This window comes from Nycticebus coucang, chromosome X (assembly GCF_027406575.1).
Source record: "Nycticebus coucang isolate mNycCou1 chromosome X, mNycCou1.pri, whole genome shotgun sequence".
In the NCBI taxonomy this organism is placed as follows: Eukaryota; Metazoa; Chordata; class Mammalia; order Primates; family Lorisidae; genus Nycticebus; species Nycticebus coucang.
In genome coordinates, this window is record NC_069804.1 from 134,956,156 (window position 1) to 134,976,656 (window position 20,501).

General features: G+C 39.8%; 1 protein-coding gene across 2 annotated transcripts in view; it reads right to left on the reverse strand.

Moving 5' to 3' along the window:
* RNF128 (ring finger protein 128) overlaps window positions 1-20,501 on the reverse strand; it is a 105,799-nt gene that overhangs the window by 48,406 nt on the left and 36,892 nt on the right. The window contains exon 1 of one of the 2 annotated variants that reach the window (XM_053579689.1): window positions 15,133-15,826. The exons of the other annotated variant lie outside the window; for it this stretch is intronic. Within the exon in view, the coding sequence (XP_053435664.1) occupies window positions 15,133-15,601 (469 nt within the window). The 5' untranslated portion in view covers window positions 15,602-15,826. Of the gene's footprint in view, window positions 1-15,132; window positions 15,827-20,501 lie in introns of those variants that run through there. 2 annotated transcript variants of the gene reach the window in all.

Consider the following 20,501-nt stretch of genomic DNA (forward strand, 5'->3'; position numbering starts at 1 on the left):
GAAGAAACTGAATCTTTGATTAATTTGGCCGAGGACACAAAGCTATTACTTGGTAGTGTTGAGAGTCATATCTAAATCCATCTAATTCCTAAGTCCTCTCTCTTTACCACTGTGCCAGCAAAAGGGCCATAGCCATTTCCATTGTTAGAGCTTAATACCTTGATTTTATAGTTTTAGATTTGCTTAAAATAGAAATATAAAGGGTAGGGAGAAGACAAGATATTGTTTCAGTTTCTTGATTATTTGATTTCTCCCTGGATTTCTCAGAACTGCCAGAAAATAGCAATATGGATGTCAGTTTTTTCTTCTTCTATATATGAAACAATTACATATTTCAAAACATGGTAGTGAACAGCAATAATAACCAAAAAAGAAGTGTTATGTTTAGTAGTAATAAAATTGTTAGCAAACGTTAAGGAGAACTAACATTTACTAAGTACTCGCTACATGCCAAACATTTTATTTATGACATCATAGAAAGTAGGCATTTGGAAGAAGCTAAAGTGCCCATCGACCCATAAATGGATTAATAAATTGTGGTACATGTATACCATGGAATATTATGCTGCCTTAAAACAGATGGAGGCTTTACCTCTTTTATGTTTACATGGATGGATGGAGCTACAACATATTCTTCTTAGTAAAGTATCTCAAGAATGGAAGAAAAAGTATCCAATGTACTCAGCCCTACTATGAAACCAATATATAATCATCCACACTTCCATATGAAAGCTGTAACTTAACTTCAGCCCAAGATGAAGGGGGAAGAGGAGGAGAAGGGGAGGGAGGAGGGAGGCTGAGTGGAGGGAGGGTAATCATTGGGATCACACCTATGGTGCATTTTACAAAGGGTACATGTCAAATCTATTAAGTGTAGAGTATAAATGTCTTAACACAATAATTAAGAAAGTACAGTGAAGGCTATGTTAACCAGTTTGTTGTAAGTATTTCAAATTATATCTAAAACCAGCACATTGTACCCCATAAATGCATTAATGTTCACAGCTAGATTTAATTTAAAAAAAAGTCATCCTTCCAAGATCACCTATTTCTTTCTTTCTTTTTTTATTTTTTTTTGGGGGGAGACGGAGTCTCACTGTGTCACCTTTGGTAGAGGGCCCTAGTGTCACAGCTCACAGCAACCTCAAACTCTTGGGCTTAAGTGATTTTCTTGCCTCAGCCTCCCAACAGGATCACCTATTTCTTAACTGATAGATGCTGGAACAGGTGACTCAAGGACACCTGTTCTTTCTTTGCAATATGCTGGCTTCCAATTTCAAAAGGAACACATGCATCTTTGGTACAATAGGTTGAAATAAAAATAGAGCAATAATGTAGCTTTCCTTACCAAAGGATAATTACATTACTCAAGGTAAGTCAATTCTTTTGTCTTGTTAGAAAGTTCAACCAAAAGGCATCAGTCAGACCGGAGCAGCAAAAAAGGTGGGGCGTGGGTCAAGGGAGGTGATTGTTGATTTTATACTGGCCAGTTTCAGTTTCTCTTATACATCCTGCCCTCCTGCCAAAATGAAATGGTGATGATGAAAATGAAGAATTTCTCTGAAACATCCCTACAACTGTATTCAGTATAGATGGCTCATGGTTCTATGAATAAAAACCTCACCCGATATAATCACATTTTTCTAGCCTTCATCCAAGTGACCACAGCAATTCTCTAAAATAAAAAAAGATGTACAGTCAGCCTTCCATATCCATGGGTTCTGCATCAATCGAGGATCAGAAATATTTGGGGGGAAAAAAAGAGTCTGTACTGAACACGTGCAGACTTGCTTCTTGTCATTATTTCTTTAACAATATAGTGTAACAACTATTTACATAATATTTATATTATACATATTATATAAGTAATATAGAGATGCATTAAAGTATAGGGAGGATATGCATACATCATATGCAAATACTGCAACATTTTATATAAGGAAATTGTGCATTTGTGGATTTTGCTATCTGCAGAAGGTCCGGGAACCAATCCTCAACGGATAGCAAGGGACAACTATACTTGAAAATCTACTGATGGCTAACTAAACCACAAGGTAAAGTTAAGGTATATTCTTAAGAATTTTAGAATATTGCAAATGCTATTAAAATAAGCCAACATCTGGGTGGCGCCTGTGGCTCAAGGAGTAGGGCGCTGGTCCCATATGCCGTAGGTGGCGGGTTCAAACCCAGCCCCGGCCAAAAACCACAAAAAAAAAAAATAAGCCAACATCTTCTGAGATCATCATAAATTAGGGAGACAAAAAGCAGAGGCCTTAAGGTGAAATACACGGAAAAGGTGAGCCAAAACCTTGGTCAACATGACAGAGAAAGTGAATTAAGTAGAGAAAACTCTTTAAACCAACACAGTTAAGAAGATTATAATAAACTGTGCTTTATGGGGCTACCATTATGAATAACCACAACAGAAACACTAACGGGTTACATTTCAAGAGTTCATTTCTAACCCAGTCCTTTGGAACTAGAGACAAGACATTTTCCCATGACAATGTTGCTGAACAGTGTTCGGGTTGTCAAGTGAGCCCACAGATTATTCTACATGGAAATGCTCTGAGGCCTAAGAACTACAAGCCAGTAGAAATTATTATTTATCCCATATTTGTAATAAGACTTCTTAGAAAACAGTTATCGCTGCAATATCTAAAGCAAAACAAGCTAAAGCATTTCAAATTTATCTTGAGCACTGGTATATAAGAAAATCCATATTTAATAAGGATTACATGGTTCATGGGAGCTTTGGAGAAATCATGGAAGTTATAGATACATTTGAGGTCATTAGATTTTGAGAGTGCTGGCTAAAAGATTTAATTTCATTTTACAGGAAGTCGAATCATAGAGAAGGAAACACTAATTTTCTTAAGCAATAGGACAGAGTTTATTGAAGGGAGAAAGACTGATATAAGCATGATAAGCAAAAGAGGGGGAAGCACAAAGAACAGAACCTCCCCAGGAGAGTGGGGGAACCCAAGTGGGAAGCCCGCGAAACACCAAATTTTTGAAAACAAAGAAGGGGTTCTAAGGGGTGTGTACGTAAGATTAATTGTACCATAATTAATCAAGTTATGAAAGGCAAAGGAAGGTGATAGAAAATTAGGATACAAAATGCATTCTAAGAGGAAACAACCCTTACATTTGCCACATGCTTGTGTGAAACACCAACTGAAGTTTTACATGACAAAGTATAACTTCAAGGGAAATGCTAATTTTAAAGACAACTCAATTTTAATGACCTTGTATGTTCTGTATATTGTTCAGAAAGTGTAAAATAAAAACACCATGATTCCTCTCTGCCCTTATTCTGACACAATTTCCTCCTCTTTTCTAGAATGACAAAAGCTATTATCATTAGGTGACCAGTGTCTCATGGGTGAAAATTACCAATATATTGAATTTTACTTAAAAAGTACTGAATTAAATGGATACAGAAGGGGGCAAATGAAAGTAAACAGGCCTCTTCTGGGAAAGAAACAAAAATACAAGGAAAGGTGAGGTATGTGTGCTTTTATGTGGGGTAGGGGTGGAGAATACAAATAGTGATGCAATGGGTAAAGAGAAGAGAAACATTCCATACCGAGACAGGAAAAGTCAGTCCTCAAGGTTCTTTCAGTGTCCAAGGTTCATTTTATATATGAAGAAACCAATCAGTGTTAACAATAAAGGATCACACTATCACGTGGGTTAGATAGATTCGAAAAGCCAAAACAATTCTTAAATTCTCTTAATAGTTTGTAAATCATTTCTATAATCATATATGCTTTGTTCTTGTAGCTACCGTTGCATTATTAATGCTTTCTTTAGGATTTATCAACACTATTCGAGTATTTTGGGTTTTTAAAAATAAATATTTTTTTCTGATTATAAAAGTGAAATATATTCACTAAAAGAACTTCAGGAAATACAGAAAAATAGTAATGAACAAAAACGGTAATTGCCTATGATTTCACCAACAATGTTAATGTTATAGTGTATTTTCTTCCTTTTTTTTTTTTTTTTTGTAGACACAGAGTCTCACTTTATTGCCCTTGGTAGAGTGTCGTGGCATCACAGCTCACAGCAACCTCCAGCTCCTGGGCTTAGGTGATTCTCTTGCCTCAGCCTCCCCAGTAGCTGGGACTACAGGCGCCCGCCACAACGCCTGGCTATTTTTTGTTGCAGTTTGGCTGGGGCCAGGTTTGAACCCGCCACCCTCGGTATATGGGGTCAGCACCCTACTCACTGAGCCACAGGTGTCGCCCGGTATATTTTCTTTTTAAAAGCTAAGACTTTTTAGTTGCAGGCGTACTTACCTAGGCTACTTCAACATTTTATCCAAAATGACAAGTTATTATGTAGAGAGAAACATAAACCTATATCAACAAGTGAGTTCTAGTACCATCTTTTAAAAAAAAAATCCCAACAATCCCTTATATCAATGGGCAAGAGACATGAATAGAACTTTCTCTACAGATGACAGACGAATGGCTAACAAACATATGAAAAAATGTTCATCATCTCTATATATTAGAGAAATGCAAATCAAAACAACCCTGAGATATCATCTAACCCCAGTGAGAATGGCCCACATCACAAAATCTCAAAACTGCAGATGCTGGCGTGGATGTGGAGAGAAGGGAACACTTTTACACTGCTGGTGGGACTGCAAACTAGTACAACCTTTCTGGAAGGAAGTATGGAGAAACCTCAAAGCACTCAAGCTAGACCTCCCATTTGATCCTGCAATCCCATTACTGGGCATCTACCCAGAAGGAAAGAAATCCTTTTATCATAAGGACACTTGTACTAGACTGTTTATGGCAGCTCAATTTACCATTGCCAAAATGTGGAAACAGCCTAAATGCCCACCAACCCAGGAATGGATTAACAAGCTGTGGTATATGTATACCATGGAATACTATTCAGCCATTAAAAAAAACGGAGACTTTACATCCTTCGTATTAACCTGGATGGAAGTGGAAGACATTATTCTTAGTAAAGCATCACAAAAATGGAGAAGCATGAATCCTATGTACTCAATCTTGATATGAGGACAATTAATGACAATTAAGTTTATGGGGGGGAAGCAGAAAGAGGGATGGAGGGAGGAGGGTGGGGCCTTGGTGTGTGTCACACTTTATGGGGGCAAGACATGATTGCAAGAGGGACTTTACCTAACAATTGCAATCAGTGTAACTGGCTTATTGTACCCTCAATGAATCCCCAACAATAAAAAAAAATAAATAAATAAATAAAAAGTCACAATTGGCTGGGTGAGGTGGCCCACACCTGTCATCCTAATACTCTGGAGGCCGAGGCAGGAGGTGGATTGCTTGAGCTCATGAGTTCGAGACCAGCCTGAGCAAGAAGCGAGACCCAGTCTCTACTAAAAATAGAAAAACTGAGACAAGAGGATCACTTGAGGCCAGGAGTTAGAGATTACTGTGAGCTATGACGCCACCGTATTCTACCCAGGGTGACAGCTCAAGATTCTGGTCACAAAATAAATAAATAAATAAATAAAAATATAAAAGGTGAAAATTAATAGGGTTAACTTGAAATCACTGATTTACACCTAACTTGGTCATTTGATTATTAAAACCAAGTAAATCACAACTAGATTTTGGTTTCTGTTTTTTTGCAGTTTTTGGCCAGAGCCGGGTTTGAACCTGCCACCTCCGGTATATTGGGCACGACTAGATTCTGAACCTAACAACCTCCATCATCCAGATTCTCAGAGCTCAGCATAAATCACCAAAATTTCCTTTTAAAAGAAATCAGTATTGTACTAAGCCTATGGGTAAAAGCAAACTACTTACCATGATGCCTAGAAGGAGGTACATACAGATGAAAGAGAAAAAGAACGGGAAATGAAATAGTAACAGAGTCTTGTGTCCCATCCACTTTGAACACAGGGCTCCAAACTACTAGGTATAGCGACTCTGAACTGGCTTAGTAACTGCATCCAAAGGTGCACGGTAATAAGTGTGCTTGGTGATAATTCCCTACAGTATGTACCTGAGGATCACTTCTGTAACACAGCTCCAGTGCTGTGAGTGAAAGAGACTACTTCTGTGGGTGACTAGGCTCCTATCACATGCTGCAAGAGGTCATTCCCTCATGAGACAAAGTTGACGACTGTGCATGTGAGGTAGTTTTCTGAGCTTGGTACTACAGTAGATCCTGCCTCCATTGACCACTTCCTTAAGTTGACCTAATCTTCATAGACCAGACATGCACCACACATACATATCAGCACAGTAGGCCTAGTTCCTCATGTTGACCAAATGTTGACCAGTTTGTTACAGTCCTTTGGGTGGTCAACTTACGGAGGTTCTACTGTATTCTATTTCTTGTGTTGAGTGCTGGTTGCACCAGTGTGTTCACTTTGTGCAAATTCACTGAGCCATAAACCAATGATTTATGTACTTTTTTTGGTATGTATATGATACTTCAATAAGATTTACATATACAGAAAAGTATTTATCCCCAGGAAATATTTCTGGTGCCTTATCAAATAAACTTTGAGGGAAGCCTCAACAATAGTTTACAGCTCAGTAGCCATCCTAATAAAAGAAAAGCTATTTTACTCAATGAGGTGCTACTTAACCAAAAGCAACACGGAAACCAGGTACAAACCTGAATTGTGAAAAAGGCATAAGTTAAGGGAGTACTGTGGGAGAAAAGGAACTAAAGCACAAAAGGTGATAATTCCTTTGTAAGACCCAAGGCTACAACAGGCAGCAAATCCAGGTTAGATCAGACTTACAGCTAGTAAGTATATTTTTACAATAAAGCCTTCTGGAGCATATCTTTATTTTAAATGCCCCAATCCACACCACTTCCCATCACCATTTTTGTGCTTACTTTCTGGTAGCTAACAGAAGAAAGGCTCAATCCCCAATCCCAAATGACAATGAACTTCAACTATAACAGACCCCTCTTATTTTTTTTTTAATTTTCTCTACACATATACATGTGTTTATTTGGTTTCCACTTTTTGCCTCTTATGTTTTTAATTATACAGGGAAACACAACAAAAGTCAGGATACAATACTAGTATACAGGGTATATAATTAAAATTCTTTAAATATATATGCAGATCTAAGAATAAAAGGACAACAAAACACCTCAAAATGCTAAAATGGTTATATCTACAGATTTGCATGTCTTCTTTTAATTTTTTTGCACTTTCTTAATACAACATTAATACTTATGAAAAATAAACCATTATGATAAAAGGAACATACAGAGTCATGGCTATGCATGGAAAAGGAGAGAAGGAGGAGTATTAATGGTCATATCTTGGTGTTGTGGTATTTTATTTTTAGTTTTACACTTCGCTATATTTTCTAAGTTTTTTTACAAGAAGCATAATGTAGAATGTAAATGTTTTGGCACAGTAACTGAGATAACGCCGGAAAAGCTATGTTAACCATTGTGATAAAAATGTGTCAAATGGTCTATGAAGCAAGTGTATGATGCCCCATGATCATATCAATGTATACAGTTATGATTTAATAAAAAAAAGAAGCATAATTAAATTTTTTAAATTATTAATATTTTTTTTTTATTGAGACAGTCTTACTTTGTCACCCCTGGTAGAGTGCTATGGCGTAATAGCTCACAGGAACTTCAAACTCTCGGGCTGAAGTGATCCTCTTGCCTCAGCCTCCCAAGTAGCAGGGATCACAGGCGCCTGCCACAATACCCAGCTAGTTTTAGAGACCCAGTCTTGCTCTTGCTCAGGTTGGTCTCTAACTCCTGAGCTCAGGCAATCCACTGGCCTCAGCTTCCCAAAGTGCCAGGATTATAGGCATGAGCCACTGCGCCCCGCCTATATATCATTTTTAATTTTTAATTTACCTTTTTAGAGATGGGGCTTTGCTATGTTGCCTAAGCTTGTCTCAAACTCCTGGCCTCGAATGATCCTTCTAACCTCAAGCCTCCCAAAATGCTACGATTACAGGTGTGAGCCACTATGTCCAGCCCATAATTAATTTTATAATCAGAAAATAACTTAAAAAATCTCTTTGGTAGTCTCCTCTCTTTCCTCCACTTAAGACTGGAAACAGATAAAATGTGGCATTTTGTATGTGATAACACATGTGCCAGAGAATAAGGGAGAAAAGGTTATTTATGTGCTTAGAAAACAATTGCTGGGTAAGCTATACAGTATCTGTGGAGGACTGGTTTCAAGACCTCCTAAGGATACCAAAACCCATGAATGTTCAAGGCCTTTACATAAAATGTTGCAGTATTTGCATATGACCTACCCACATCCTCCCCTTACACTTTAAATCATCTCCAGATTACTTTTAATACCTAATATAATGTAAATGGTAGGTAAATACTTATACTATTTTGGAAAATAATGACAAGAAAAAAGTCTATACATGTTCAGTAGACGTTTTTCCCCCAAATTATTTTAGATCCTTGATTCACTGAATCCATGGATACAGAAGGCTGGCTCTATTTCCCCACTTCTTTTTTTCTTTTTTGAGACAAGATCTCACTCTGTTGCCCCAGCTACAGCTCAGTGGCATCATTATAGTTCACTGAAACCTCAAACTCCTGGGCTCAAGCGATCCCTGATCCCCCTGCCTCAGCCTCCTGAGTAGCTGGGATTACAGGTGTGCACCACCATGCTCTGGCTAATCTTTCTATTTTTTGTAAAGACAGGGTCTCCCTCTTATTGAGGCTTCTCTAAAACTGCTGACCTCAAGCAATCCTCCCACCTCAGCCTCCCAAAGTGCTAGGATTACAGGCATGAGCCCCTTTGCCCGGCCCTATTTCCCTGTTTTTCTAAAAAAGGATTTTTAATTTATGTTATGAAATTTCACTTTCATTAACATGTTCAATGGAAGGAAACATTTTATTGGAGACACAAATTGAGTGTTGGTGTGAATAGTTTTTAAAACATCAAGGGCAGCGCCTGTGGCTCAAGGAGTAGGGCGCCGGTCCCATATGCCGGAGGTGGCGGGTTCAAACCCAGCCCCGGTCAAAAACCACAAAAAAAAAAAAATCAAAATATACCATGGAATATTATGCAGCCTTAAAGAAAGATGGAGACTTTACCTCTTTCATGTTTACATGGATGGAGCTGGAACATATTCTTCTTAGTAAAGTATCTCAAAAATGGAAGAAAAAGTATCCAATGTACTCAGCCCTACTATGAAACTAATTTATGGCTTTCATATGAAAGCTATAACCCAGTTATAACCTACGAATATGGGGAAGGGGGAGAGAGAGGGGGGAGGATGAGCGGAAGGAGGGTGATTGGTGGCATTGCATCTACGGTGCATCTTACAAGGGTACATGTGAAACTAGTAAATGTAGAATATAAATGTCTTAACACAATAACTAAGAAAATGCCAGGAAGGCTATGTTAACCAGTGTGATGAAAATATGTCAAATGGTCTATAAAACCAGTGTATGGTGCCCCATGATTGCATTAATGTACACAGCTATGATTTAATAATAAAAAAAATCAAAATATAGCAAAGGGAAAGCTCAATATGAAAATTCTAAAAATTCATTTGTCATTATTTCTTTGCTACCTCATTTTGCCATTAAAAATCCACAAAACTGGCCCATAATGGTGATCACCCTAGAAATTAGAGGGCCTATAATCTTGAATAATTTGTATGCTCTTATTCCTGTATGCTCTTCCTCCTGACTCACATTGCTTAAGAGGGCAGGGACTTCACCTTAATCATTTTGTATACTCAGGCAAGAAGCATGACACCTAGCAGACAGTAGACCTTTGATAAATGCTCAATGAACCGAATTCCAATCTCCTTCCATTAGATACTTTTCCAGTGAGTCTTGTGATTCTCTGACATTAGAGTTCTTAGGTGTTTAATGCAACTCAACAAGCATTTCTGAAGCCTACATAGCACGAAGGTTCGTATAGGAAATATGAAGATTAACAAAACATTAAAATGATTACAATCCAGTAAAATATGTAAACAAATAGCTACCAGCAAAAATGCAGAAAGAACTGTAATAGATAAAGTACTATGGGAACAAAAAGAGATTACTGTACTTTGTTTTGGGTGTGGGCTGTGGTGGGAAGAGGAAAAGAAGAAATTAAGAAAGGCTTCAAAGATGAGGAGGCATTTGTGTTGTATTTTGAAGGATGGTGAATTTTTGAGCAGCAGAACTAGGAAGAGAAGAGTCTATGTGCAACAGCAGACGGATAAGCAAAGTAATGTTAATGGGGAAAGATAAAGGGTGTTTAGATTTCAGCATGAGAGAAGAGGGATATAAAGCTTTAAAGGTAGCTTAAGGCCAGATTATTAAGAGTCTTGGATGCCATGCTGAGAAATGTACTATAAAATTTACAAATACCATGTAAGTGATCAGAGTCATGTTCTGGTAGTGATAATAGAGCGATAACGGCATACGGAGAAAAAAACAACTGGATTAAGAAGACTGATCTGGAGGCTAAGTATTTTTTTCCCATGAGAAGACACAGGAACTGAAAGCAGAAGAATGAAAGCCAGGGAGAAGGAGATATATGTGAGAATGTTTAAAGCGATAGAATCAACAGGATATGGTAGCTATTTATTAGAAGGGACATGTTTGGGGGGGTCTGGGATGCAAAAGAGAAGTGTCAGATGAACGAATTAATAAAATAGCAGAAATGAAACAAAAGAGAGGCAAGAGAAGCATGAGACCACTTGGGAGAGTTTCAAAGGAGTGGTCGACTCAAATACTACAGTGATATCTAGAAAGATATATCTGAAAGTAGATTTGGGAATGGCATTTCACATTGGTAAATCATCACCAGCCAATCTCTTCTCATCCTCTTTTGAATCTCTTTACTAAAAATGTTTTGTTTTTTTTTTTCCCCAAGTCAACAGCCTAGGGAAGAAAAAAAAAAAAAAACAGAATAAAAAGTAAATGTAAAAGGGATTAGAAGAGGCTGGGACTGGATGGTGATAAATCAGTATACAAAATACTATTCCAAAGTCTTTTGTCAATGGAAGGAAGATTGAGAGCAGGAGGGAGAAGCAGTTATTTGAATAAAGAATGATAAAGAATGGCAAACAGAGGAGGGGCAAAATATGCTTTTCTTGCAAAGAATTTGATCTATCTATTCTGTTCCTAAATGGGCCAAATTAGGATTTCAGGTAACATGGACTTTGAAGCACTCTAGGCTAATTTGTTTCCAATTATATTCCATAAACATATGATTCAATTTTCATTTTCTAAAATACATTTATAATTATCTTAATTGTGATTAAAACATAGTAGCTTCCTGTATGTCAGACACTGTGCTAAACACTTTATCTGCATAATCTCATTTAATTTCAGGAATTCTAGAAAGCAGGTTTCTTATTATGTCCATCTTATATAAGATAAACTTGACACTTAGAGAAGTAAAATGACTGGCCTAAGATTTTAAAAATACTTAGTGACAGAACCCAACCTCTTAATTCCTGAGTTGTACTGTTTTTCTGCAATATACAAAAGCAACTGTTTCGTATATCTAACTATCCCATTGGACACCTCCAAATCATTAACATAAACTGTTTGGTTCATTTATTTTTTTAAAAAAAACAGGCCTCCTGCTGCTCCTGCCATCCCTTTGCATTTGTTTCAAGTTCTTATAAATGTGTCATAGATTATGAAGGTTGTAGCACTGCACGGGTCTTTTAATACATTCATGCCTGTGCATGTTGACTCAAGGAAAATTGTACAAGCAAGAACACACACCTCTTCAACCCGGGGGCTGTGCTCAATTAGACACAGTAGGCAACGCTCAAGCCCATCTGGTGAAAGCAGAACAGTTAGTTGCACAATAGTGAGAACATGGCTTAACGTGTCTCATCGTGGCAATCCTACATTTAGATGGCTTTAGATTTGGCTGATTCTTATCTGATATATTTAATATAAGCAATCGGAGTAGTAATTAAACTTTGAAACCAAAATTTCCTCCTAATTTCCTTCCAGGTTTCTGGACCAATTTGATAAAAATATCTCCAGGGATTGCAAGGCAAACTGTTAATGAACACCTATCATTTGCAATTATTTAATCTGTGTGAAGCAGGATTTTCTGAGTACTTTGCCACCAAAATAAAATAAGAAATAAACTGCATGAACTGATGCTACCCTACAACTACTTTCTGTGAAACTTTGGAATACATAAAAACAACCTCATTTTCCTAATTAATTGCTCTGATATAGTGGAATTTCCCTCTATACTAAACAGAAATTGTAAAGCAACTGTTCTAAACCACTTCTATTCCTTGAAACAAATGTTATCTTCATGGTCACAGGATTGTGAAAGGCAAGGGTGGATACATACTCAGCACAAACTCAAGGACAAACAACTCAAGCACAGGCCCCTATGAAAAGAGATTTTGAAAACAGACGACAGCAAAGGGCTATTACACATTTGGTGGCCTTGGTGTAATTCATGGCAATTTATAATGGGTTAATCAACACTCAAACCTCTGTCCTACCTCTCTGGCAGTATGATCCAAGGTAAGTCCTTCCTGACCAGAAATTAAAATGAAGTGTTAAGGCTTACTCTCAGGAATAATCAAAGCAAATACAGCACTTTGCAAACAAATTTTCAATAACACACCTGGATGAAATGCAAAGTAGTTTTCCCCCTATGTTAAAAAGTAGTTTCTCCAGGAGTCCAAGGGAGAAATGTGATTCCATACCTCAAGTAGTATGCTAGTTTTGTTGACTACTTAGTTTAATGGCAAACTTTCTATAGCCATTGTCTTGAATAATAATAAGTTTTTAAAATATCAAAATACTTTTCTGAATGTAGTATAATTAAGTGATCAATAGTTATGGCTTTCTTCCTAGATGGCACCCTGAAACACAACAGTCATAATTAGATTCCCAACATATTCCATGTGTTCACATCGACAGGTACATAATCATACATTTGTATAATAATTTTTTGCATCCTGTTAGCATAGGTAACTATTATAACATTCACTGACTGTTTATTATCTGCTAGGTAGTTTACATATATTATCCTCAATAATCACAGCAATGTAAATATTATCTCCATCTTATAGATGGGGAATTTGAGACTCAGTAAAGTTAAATAACCTGACCAAGGACACAAAGCTATTGTGTGGTACATCCAGAATCTGATTTTAAATTTTGAGTACAGTGCCTATGCTTTTCCTAGTACACCATACTGCCTCTCAATAAAGTATACATGAGATGTCTGTAGAGTGCGTGGCACATACTGGGAGTTAATTTTATTGTCTTCTAAAACTTTCAGATAAATATCCTTAACAGAATCAAAATGAACATGGTCAAAATAGGAACTTTCTAATTAAAGAATCTTTGTTAATTATAAATCATTTGTCCAAATGAATCTCATTTGAAGGAGACAAGGTCAAACCCTTGCAATGGCCAACTGAAATGTAAAGACTAAAACTTGCTTAAGTCTTTGTTCTTCATTTTTACTAGCTTTTAAAAAGTAATTTCATCCTTTCAACCTGAGAAAACTGATAAAAAGGTAATTTTTTAAAAATTTTTTTTGCATTTTTGGCCGGGGCCGGGCTTGAACCCACCACCCCCGGTATATGGGGCTGGTACCCTACTCCTTGAGCCACAGGTGCCACCCATAAAACAGTAATTTCATTCCAATCAATGCATCATCAACCAAGAAAAATACAGTTCCTTTACTCAGTATAAAATCTAAGAATCACAGCATTTGAGAGCTAGACTTAGCTAGTTCATCTAGTTCACATTTGTCTCTGTACTCTATGCTGACATGGCTTCCACCCCCTACTGCTATACTACCATTTGACATAGGAATAACTTGTACAAGGTTACAAAGCTAGTAGAGGCAAAGAAGAGGCTAAGAGAACTCAAATCTCAATTCCAGTTCAGTGCTCTTTCTATTATGCCAGCCAGACTCTCAATACAAATGCTCTCTAGGCAAGACTAGTTATACTATTGTAAGAAAAACAGAAAACCTGTAGTAGTCAAACAGATTCATCTCTCCAGTGACTCCTAGAATGTTAATCCTACCAGCTAACCCTTACTGAGAACATATGATGTACTATACTGTGCCAAATTCTTGTGTCATTTAATTCTATCCTCAAGACAAACCTGTGGATAAGTTTTCTTATTATTCATTCCTATTTGACTGATGAGAGAACCCAGACTCAGAGACTTCAAGTAAGTTGCCCAAGGTCACAGGACTAGTAAGCAATGAAGCAGGAATTTGAATCAAGATCTAACTTGAGGCCCTGCTCTTAACAACTACCATATACTGCTATTGCGTTTCTATTTCTTTTTTTCCAATTTGTTTTCTTTGTCCTTGGGAACCTAGGATCACTATATACACAAGTTATGGACACCTAGTCACAAACAGGAGGTTTCTGTAAAGATAACTGAAGGGGCAAAATAGTAACCCCATGCTGGATCCACACATTTAAGAATAACCTGGACTATTTTTTTCCCCAAAGTCTAGGCCTTTGCAATCCTCATGCATAAACCTCTTCTTTTACAGTAATAATAGTCACCTGTTTTGCAACTTAATAACCTAAATCAGATTTTTCAGAGGCAAACAAAAAACAATGATACCAACAGTCACTTGGGACTTGAGACCACTGGGCAGAGAAGAACTCAAGAGTCAAGCAAAGTTTTCACCAAAATTGCAATGAGGTTAACAGGGCACAGTAACACGATCTAATACCTGATACCCAGGAAACATGGAGAGAAAAACAGGGAGAGGAGGGGGAAATCTGCTGCTGGCTCCAGGTTGTTAAACAGCAGAGTGAGGAAGGGATTTCTAGAGTTCGACGAAAGCCCATGCCCACTACCACTGAATCCAATGTGGGGCACCCTTGCTTGACAACAGGAAAAAGGGACGCAAGGATCCCAAACAGTTCTGGATTCGCCAGCCTCTGCCTGTCCCCCCATTTGTCTTATCCTTTCCCACCAGAAACGCAAATTCTTAAGAATTTTTTTCCGCCCAACCCCCACGCCAAGTGAATCCCAGGGAGGACCCTGCTCCACTCGGTGGGGGAAAATATGACACTCATTTTCTTTCGGGGCAAGGGGATAGGGAGAGGAGGGCACTGAGGAAAATAGGAGAAGCGGGCCTTGGCAGAGGTTTGAGGTGTGCGATTTAGTAGCTGCACTCACCAGGGTGAGACATGGGAATGACCTCATTGCGGGTCCCCGGAAAGTTGAAAATGACGGCTCCGGACGCCCCTCTCTCATAAGCTAGATGGATCTTGTCTGCGAAGGTGCAGCCCCCACCGCGCTGGATGAGGGCCAACCAAGACACTTGCACCGTGGGAACTGTGAAATTTGTGTGCGGGTTACAGGCGTTGAGCGCCCCGGGCCCGTCAGGCGGCACCAGGACCCCGGCCACAGGCTCCAGCGGCGAGTCCTGGCCGTACACGCCCTCTTCGCTCAGCTCCCACACGGTGCGGTTCACTCCGGTGTGCGGAACCCGCCAGGACACGTTGAGGTACGCGGTCCACACTGCTTCGGCCCCCAGGGAGCCGGGGGCTTGCGGACTTAGTGCCAGCAGGAAGCACCACGCCAGCAATCGGGAAGAGCTGCAGCCACTTCGGCCGGAGACCCTGGCCCCGGGCGGCGGCCCCATGGCGAGAGAGCTCAGCGGTTCCTTCCGGCCCTTGGCAGGCGCCCCGCTGACGCTTGGCAGCACCGGGGCCTCGGCCAGGTGAGCCCTAGATGGGGAGGGAGGCGAGAGAGACCAGCCCGCCGAGAGGCACGTAGCGTCAGCGACCGGGCTGCAGCAGACGCAGCTACCCCGCTCCAGCCCTGCCCGCTACTGCCGCCGTCGCCGCGGGCTCTGGGGCTTCAGCGTGAAGCTCCGCCCCGCCGACTGGGGGTAGAGGTGGCGGGGAGGGAGGAAAGGACACTGCGGGATCCGCCTCTTAAAAGGGTAACAGGATGGGACGCATTAGAGCAGGATCTCAGGCTGCGCGGCCAGGTGCGGCGCGGCGTCTTCTGAAATAAAATGGACGGTTAGGAACTTTAGAATCTTAGCGCATCAAGGTTGGTGACGAGGTTGGAGTACGTTTGGAATTCTAAGCATACACCTTTCCCTGCTCTGACGTTAACGGCTTTCAGGCTTAGGAGCCAGAATGTGAAAGTCCAGTACTCCAAAACAGCGCAGATCCAAAGGGTCTGAGTTGTAGTCCAGAGAATTTGGGTAGTGGGTGGAATGTGGGCACAATCAGACTGTTTACTGATTCTCTAGAAGGGGGGAGGGCAGAAAAAGCTCGTTGTTACCCTTTGCTGGCGTCAAATGGCACCTTTCTCCTTTCCTGCTCCTAATGAGCGTCAGACTAGTGTATTTCCTCCTCACCCTTACCCCAGACTAAATATACGGCATCAGATGCCTGTTCCAAGTAAGATTACCTTGGTCCTCAACAACAGGATCACTGGTTTTTCACAGACCTCAAAACCAAGCCTTTTTTCTGCACCTTCGGCAAACCAGGTTTACCCAAACGGATATTCCTGCGCCATGCATGACCTTAACTACGTAATCTTTCTCCATTTCCCATAAACTGAAAGGAGCCTGACCCACCCAGGCAATTCACTCATGGCACTATTGCATTAGGAGTTAACTTACTTAAGTAAATAATTTTTGTCTGCATTGTTAACGATTACATTTACTAGGTGCTCAATAAATATGCATTGAATTAAGCTGAATTAATACACACTGGTGTCTGACAGTTATGAATAACTTTTGACCTTGGGAGATTTTTCTGTGCCTCAATTTCCTCATCATCTGTAGAAGGGGGATGATAATAGTACCTCCCACACGAGTGGTTCCGATGATTAAATGACTTCATACTTGTAAGGCATTTAGAACGATGCTTAGCAGAGTATAAAAATTTTTGTGTTAAATACTATTATTATTAAACAGGTTCAGGGACACAATAATTCCAGAATAATTCTAAAGTTGTTACTTTGAGATAGTAATCTGAGAAAATGACGTTCAGGATGTAGTTTTAGCCACTTTGTCCGTTCAAAGAAATATACTCTATCCAGTCCAACATTTGTTAAACATCTGATCATTTACTCCCCTTAATCTCTGGTCCAACATTTACTTAATGTTATTCACAAAGATTGAGTGTGAGACAATTCTTCAGTTGGTACTCGTATAGCCTGAGAGAAACCTGGAAGAAAATTATCATATACCGAACAGAACATAGAACAGAAATAAACGGGCAATTTTCTGAAATACGAACCCTATGTATTAAAAAGAACTTTAAGGCTCAGCTCCCGTAGCTCAGCGGTTAGGGCGCCAGCCACATACACCGGGGCTGGCGAGTTCAAACCTGGCTAGGCCTGCCAAACAATGACAACCGCAAAAAAAAAAAAAATTAGCCAGGCCATTGTGGTGGGCGCTAGTAGTCGCAGCCGCTTGGGAGACTGAGGGAAGAAAATCGCTTAAGCCCAAGAGTTGGAAGTTGCTCTGAGCTGTGACGCTACTGTACTTTACCCAGGGCAACAGGTTGACACTATGTCTCAATAAAAAAAATAAAGGAAGGGGGCGGCACCTGTGGCTCAAAGGAGTAGGGTACTGGCCCCATATACCTGAAGTGGCGGGTTCAAACCCGACCACGGCCAAAAACTGCAAAAAAAAAAAGGAAAAGTGTAGTCTGGCTCAGCGCCCATAGTTCAGCAGTTAGGGCACAAGCCATATGCACCAGTGCTGGTAGGTTCAAACCCAGCCCCAGCCTGCTAAACAAATAAACAAACAGTAAAAAGCCATCATTGTGGCAGGGGCCTGTAGTCCCAGCTACAAGGGAGGCTGAGGCAAGAGAATCACTGGAGCCCAAGAATTTGAGGTTGCTGTGAGCTGTGACTCCATGACACTCTACTGAGGGTGACATAGTGAAACTGTCTCAAAAAAAAAAAGAAAAGAAAAGAAAAAGAAAGGTATAGTCTAACTCAGGAGGCTTTGCTTTGTGAGGTAGTGAGCTCCGACCCCCGGAGTTTTAAGATGATACTTGGTGCTGGCTACTTGTCAGGAATACTCAATTACCCTAGGGCTCTTCAGACTTCCCTGTATGTTCAGATCATCTGGGGATCTTGTTAAAATGTAGGTTTTGATTTATTCCGCCTAGGTGGGATCTATGATTCTACATTTCCAGCCACTTCCTTGATGATGCTTCTATTCCTAATCAACAGACTTCACTCATTGTAGCAAGGCTTTGTTGTAGTTTGAAAATGACTCACAGTGAGACAGACAGAGGGATACATTTGGGGAGAGCCAGCAAGTTACCCAGGTAAGTCTTCATAGAGTGGAAGGACTTTGATGCAGTCATGATCTACATCTTGGTTCTTAGCTTTGTAAGCTTTGAAATTTGGTAGCATAATCAGAGCCTGGGCTCCTGGGATCGATTCACATTAAAACAAATTCACAGGAGACCAATATGCAAGCCAGAATGCCAATTGATTAATTTATAATGAGAAGTATAACTTCCAAGTGGACCAGATACTAGTGTTTGCTGATCACTGCATTATCTCCCTGTAGGCATATTTACATAAGGAGCTAAATGATAATAAGTAGGTTGCTTAGTGAGGATGGACCCAGAGCAAGAGGAATTCATAGGATGATTTTAATGGCTCCTGTTATCAAGCTATGAGAGTCTAATACCTCCATTCCACAATTGGGCTAGTTTTCCAGACTAGTTTTAGAAATGTTGTCCTCCTCACTAGTCTCTCTGCCATCATCTTATCCTCATGCAATCCAGATGATCTATGTGAGCCCAAATTTGATCATTTGCTCCACTCACTTCAATATAAATTCACAATTGAAAACTCAGTATTACAGTTTAAAACATCATAGACAGAAAAGTTGTAAAAAAAATTATAATGAGCACTCATATAACCACTATGTAAACTCAACAATTGTTATCATTTTGCCGTATTTGCTTTATGTATGTGTGTGCACACATCCATGTTTGTCATGGATACTGAACCCACACTCTTCAACTATAATTAACTCTGCATGTCTGGAACAACCTACCTGACTAGTTTCACTTCCCTTGGCTCTCCCTTTGCAGCTTACATCCCAGTCATACCTATCTACTGAATGCTAGTTCCCTAACTGTTCTTTTATGTTTTCATATGATGCACTATTGCCTATGCCTAAATATACTTAGTCTCTTTGCTTGGGTAATTCTACCTATTCTCAGAGATTCAGACACATCCATGTTGCCCTAAAACCCTATGCTTTTGTCAGCCATAACATTTACTACACTGTACTGTTATTGTCGGTTATGAGCTCATTGAGGGCAAGGACTATTTTTTTTTGGTGGTTTTTTTTTGGGGGCCGGGGCTGGGTTTGAACCTGCCACCTCCAGCATATGGGACCAGCGCCCTACTCCTTGAGCCACAGGCACCGCCCAGGGCAAGGACTATTTCTTTTGTCTCTATGTACCACTGCCTCTCCAATGCTTGCACTTCGTAGGTGTTCAGTAATCAGAAAATCCAACTGCCTACCACCCAGCACTACCTGGTTAGAGCATAACCTCAAAAATCAACATATGGAGAGTGAACTTGTCTCTCCTCCCACCCACTCTACACTTTTAAACCCCTCCTTTTGTATTCCTTGATTGGATGCCCGCCAGTCTTCCGAGCCAAAAACCTCAGAGCAATTCCTAAGTCCTTCTTCTCTTTCTTTCATCTCCCAAATCAAATCTTGTTGATTCTACTTTCAAAATACATTCTCTTTCGGCCCACTTCCCTTCATCTTTACTGCACATCTGCTCCAGGCCACCTTCATCTCTCATCTGGAGCACTGCCACCAATCTCCTCTACCAAGGCCCCCTGCTGCTACTCTTGTCCCCTCTAATCTATTATACACAGAGAAATCATATTTATCTCTATATTTCAGATCTGATTATATTACTCCTTACTTAAATCCTGATTGTATTACTCCTTGTTTTTGGACGAAGTCCAAACTCCTTAGTTTTAGCCAAAGGACTCTCAGTAACTGGTCCCTGTGTACCTCCCCGACTTTACCTCTTATTATCCTCTTCTCATACTCTAAGTTCCAACCATTTTGCACTTATAGGGCCTGTAGTAATGACGGTAGTTTCACAACATTTCCTGTTTCATACATCAGTGACTTTCCTTGTGTTGTTCTCTGCCTAGAAGGGCTAACCATCTCAGACTCAGCACAGGTGTAACCTCTGCTGGGACTCTCACTTACTTCTCAGTCTGGGGTAGGGGCTTGTTCTCTGTTACCCACTACTGTCCTGTGCACACCTCTATCATAGAGGTTACATTAAATACATACACCACCCTGTACTGCAATTGTCATTTTACTTGTGTTTCTCATCAGCACTAATTTATGAGTTTTCAAGAGTAGAGTTGATGTCTTATTTGGTTTTGTACCCCAATTCTTAGACCAAGGCATATTGTAGATGTGCAATAAATATTTGAGAAAATAATTTGTATACATCAACAAATGTCTCCCTGAACTTTATTTTTGTAGATAACTTATGAAATACCTTTCT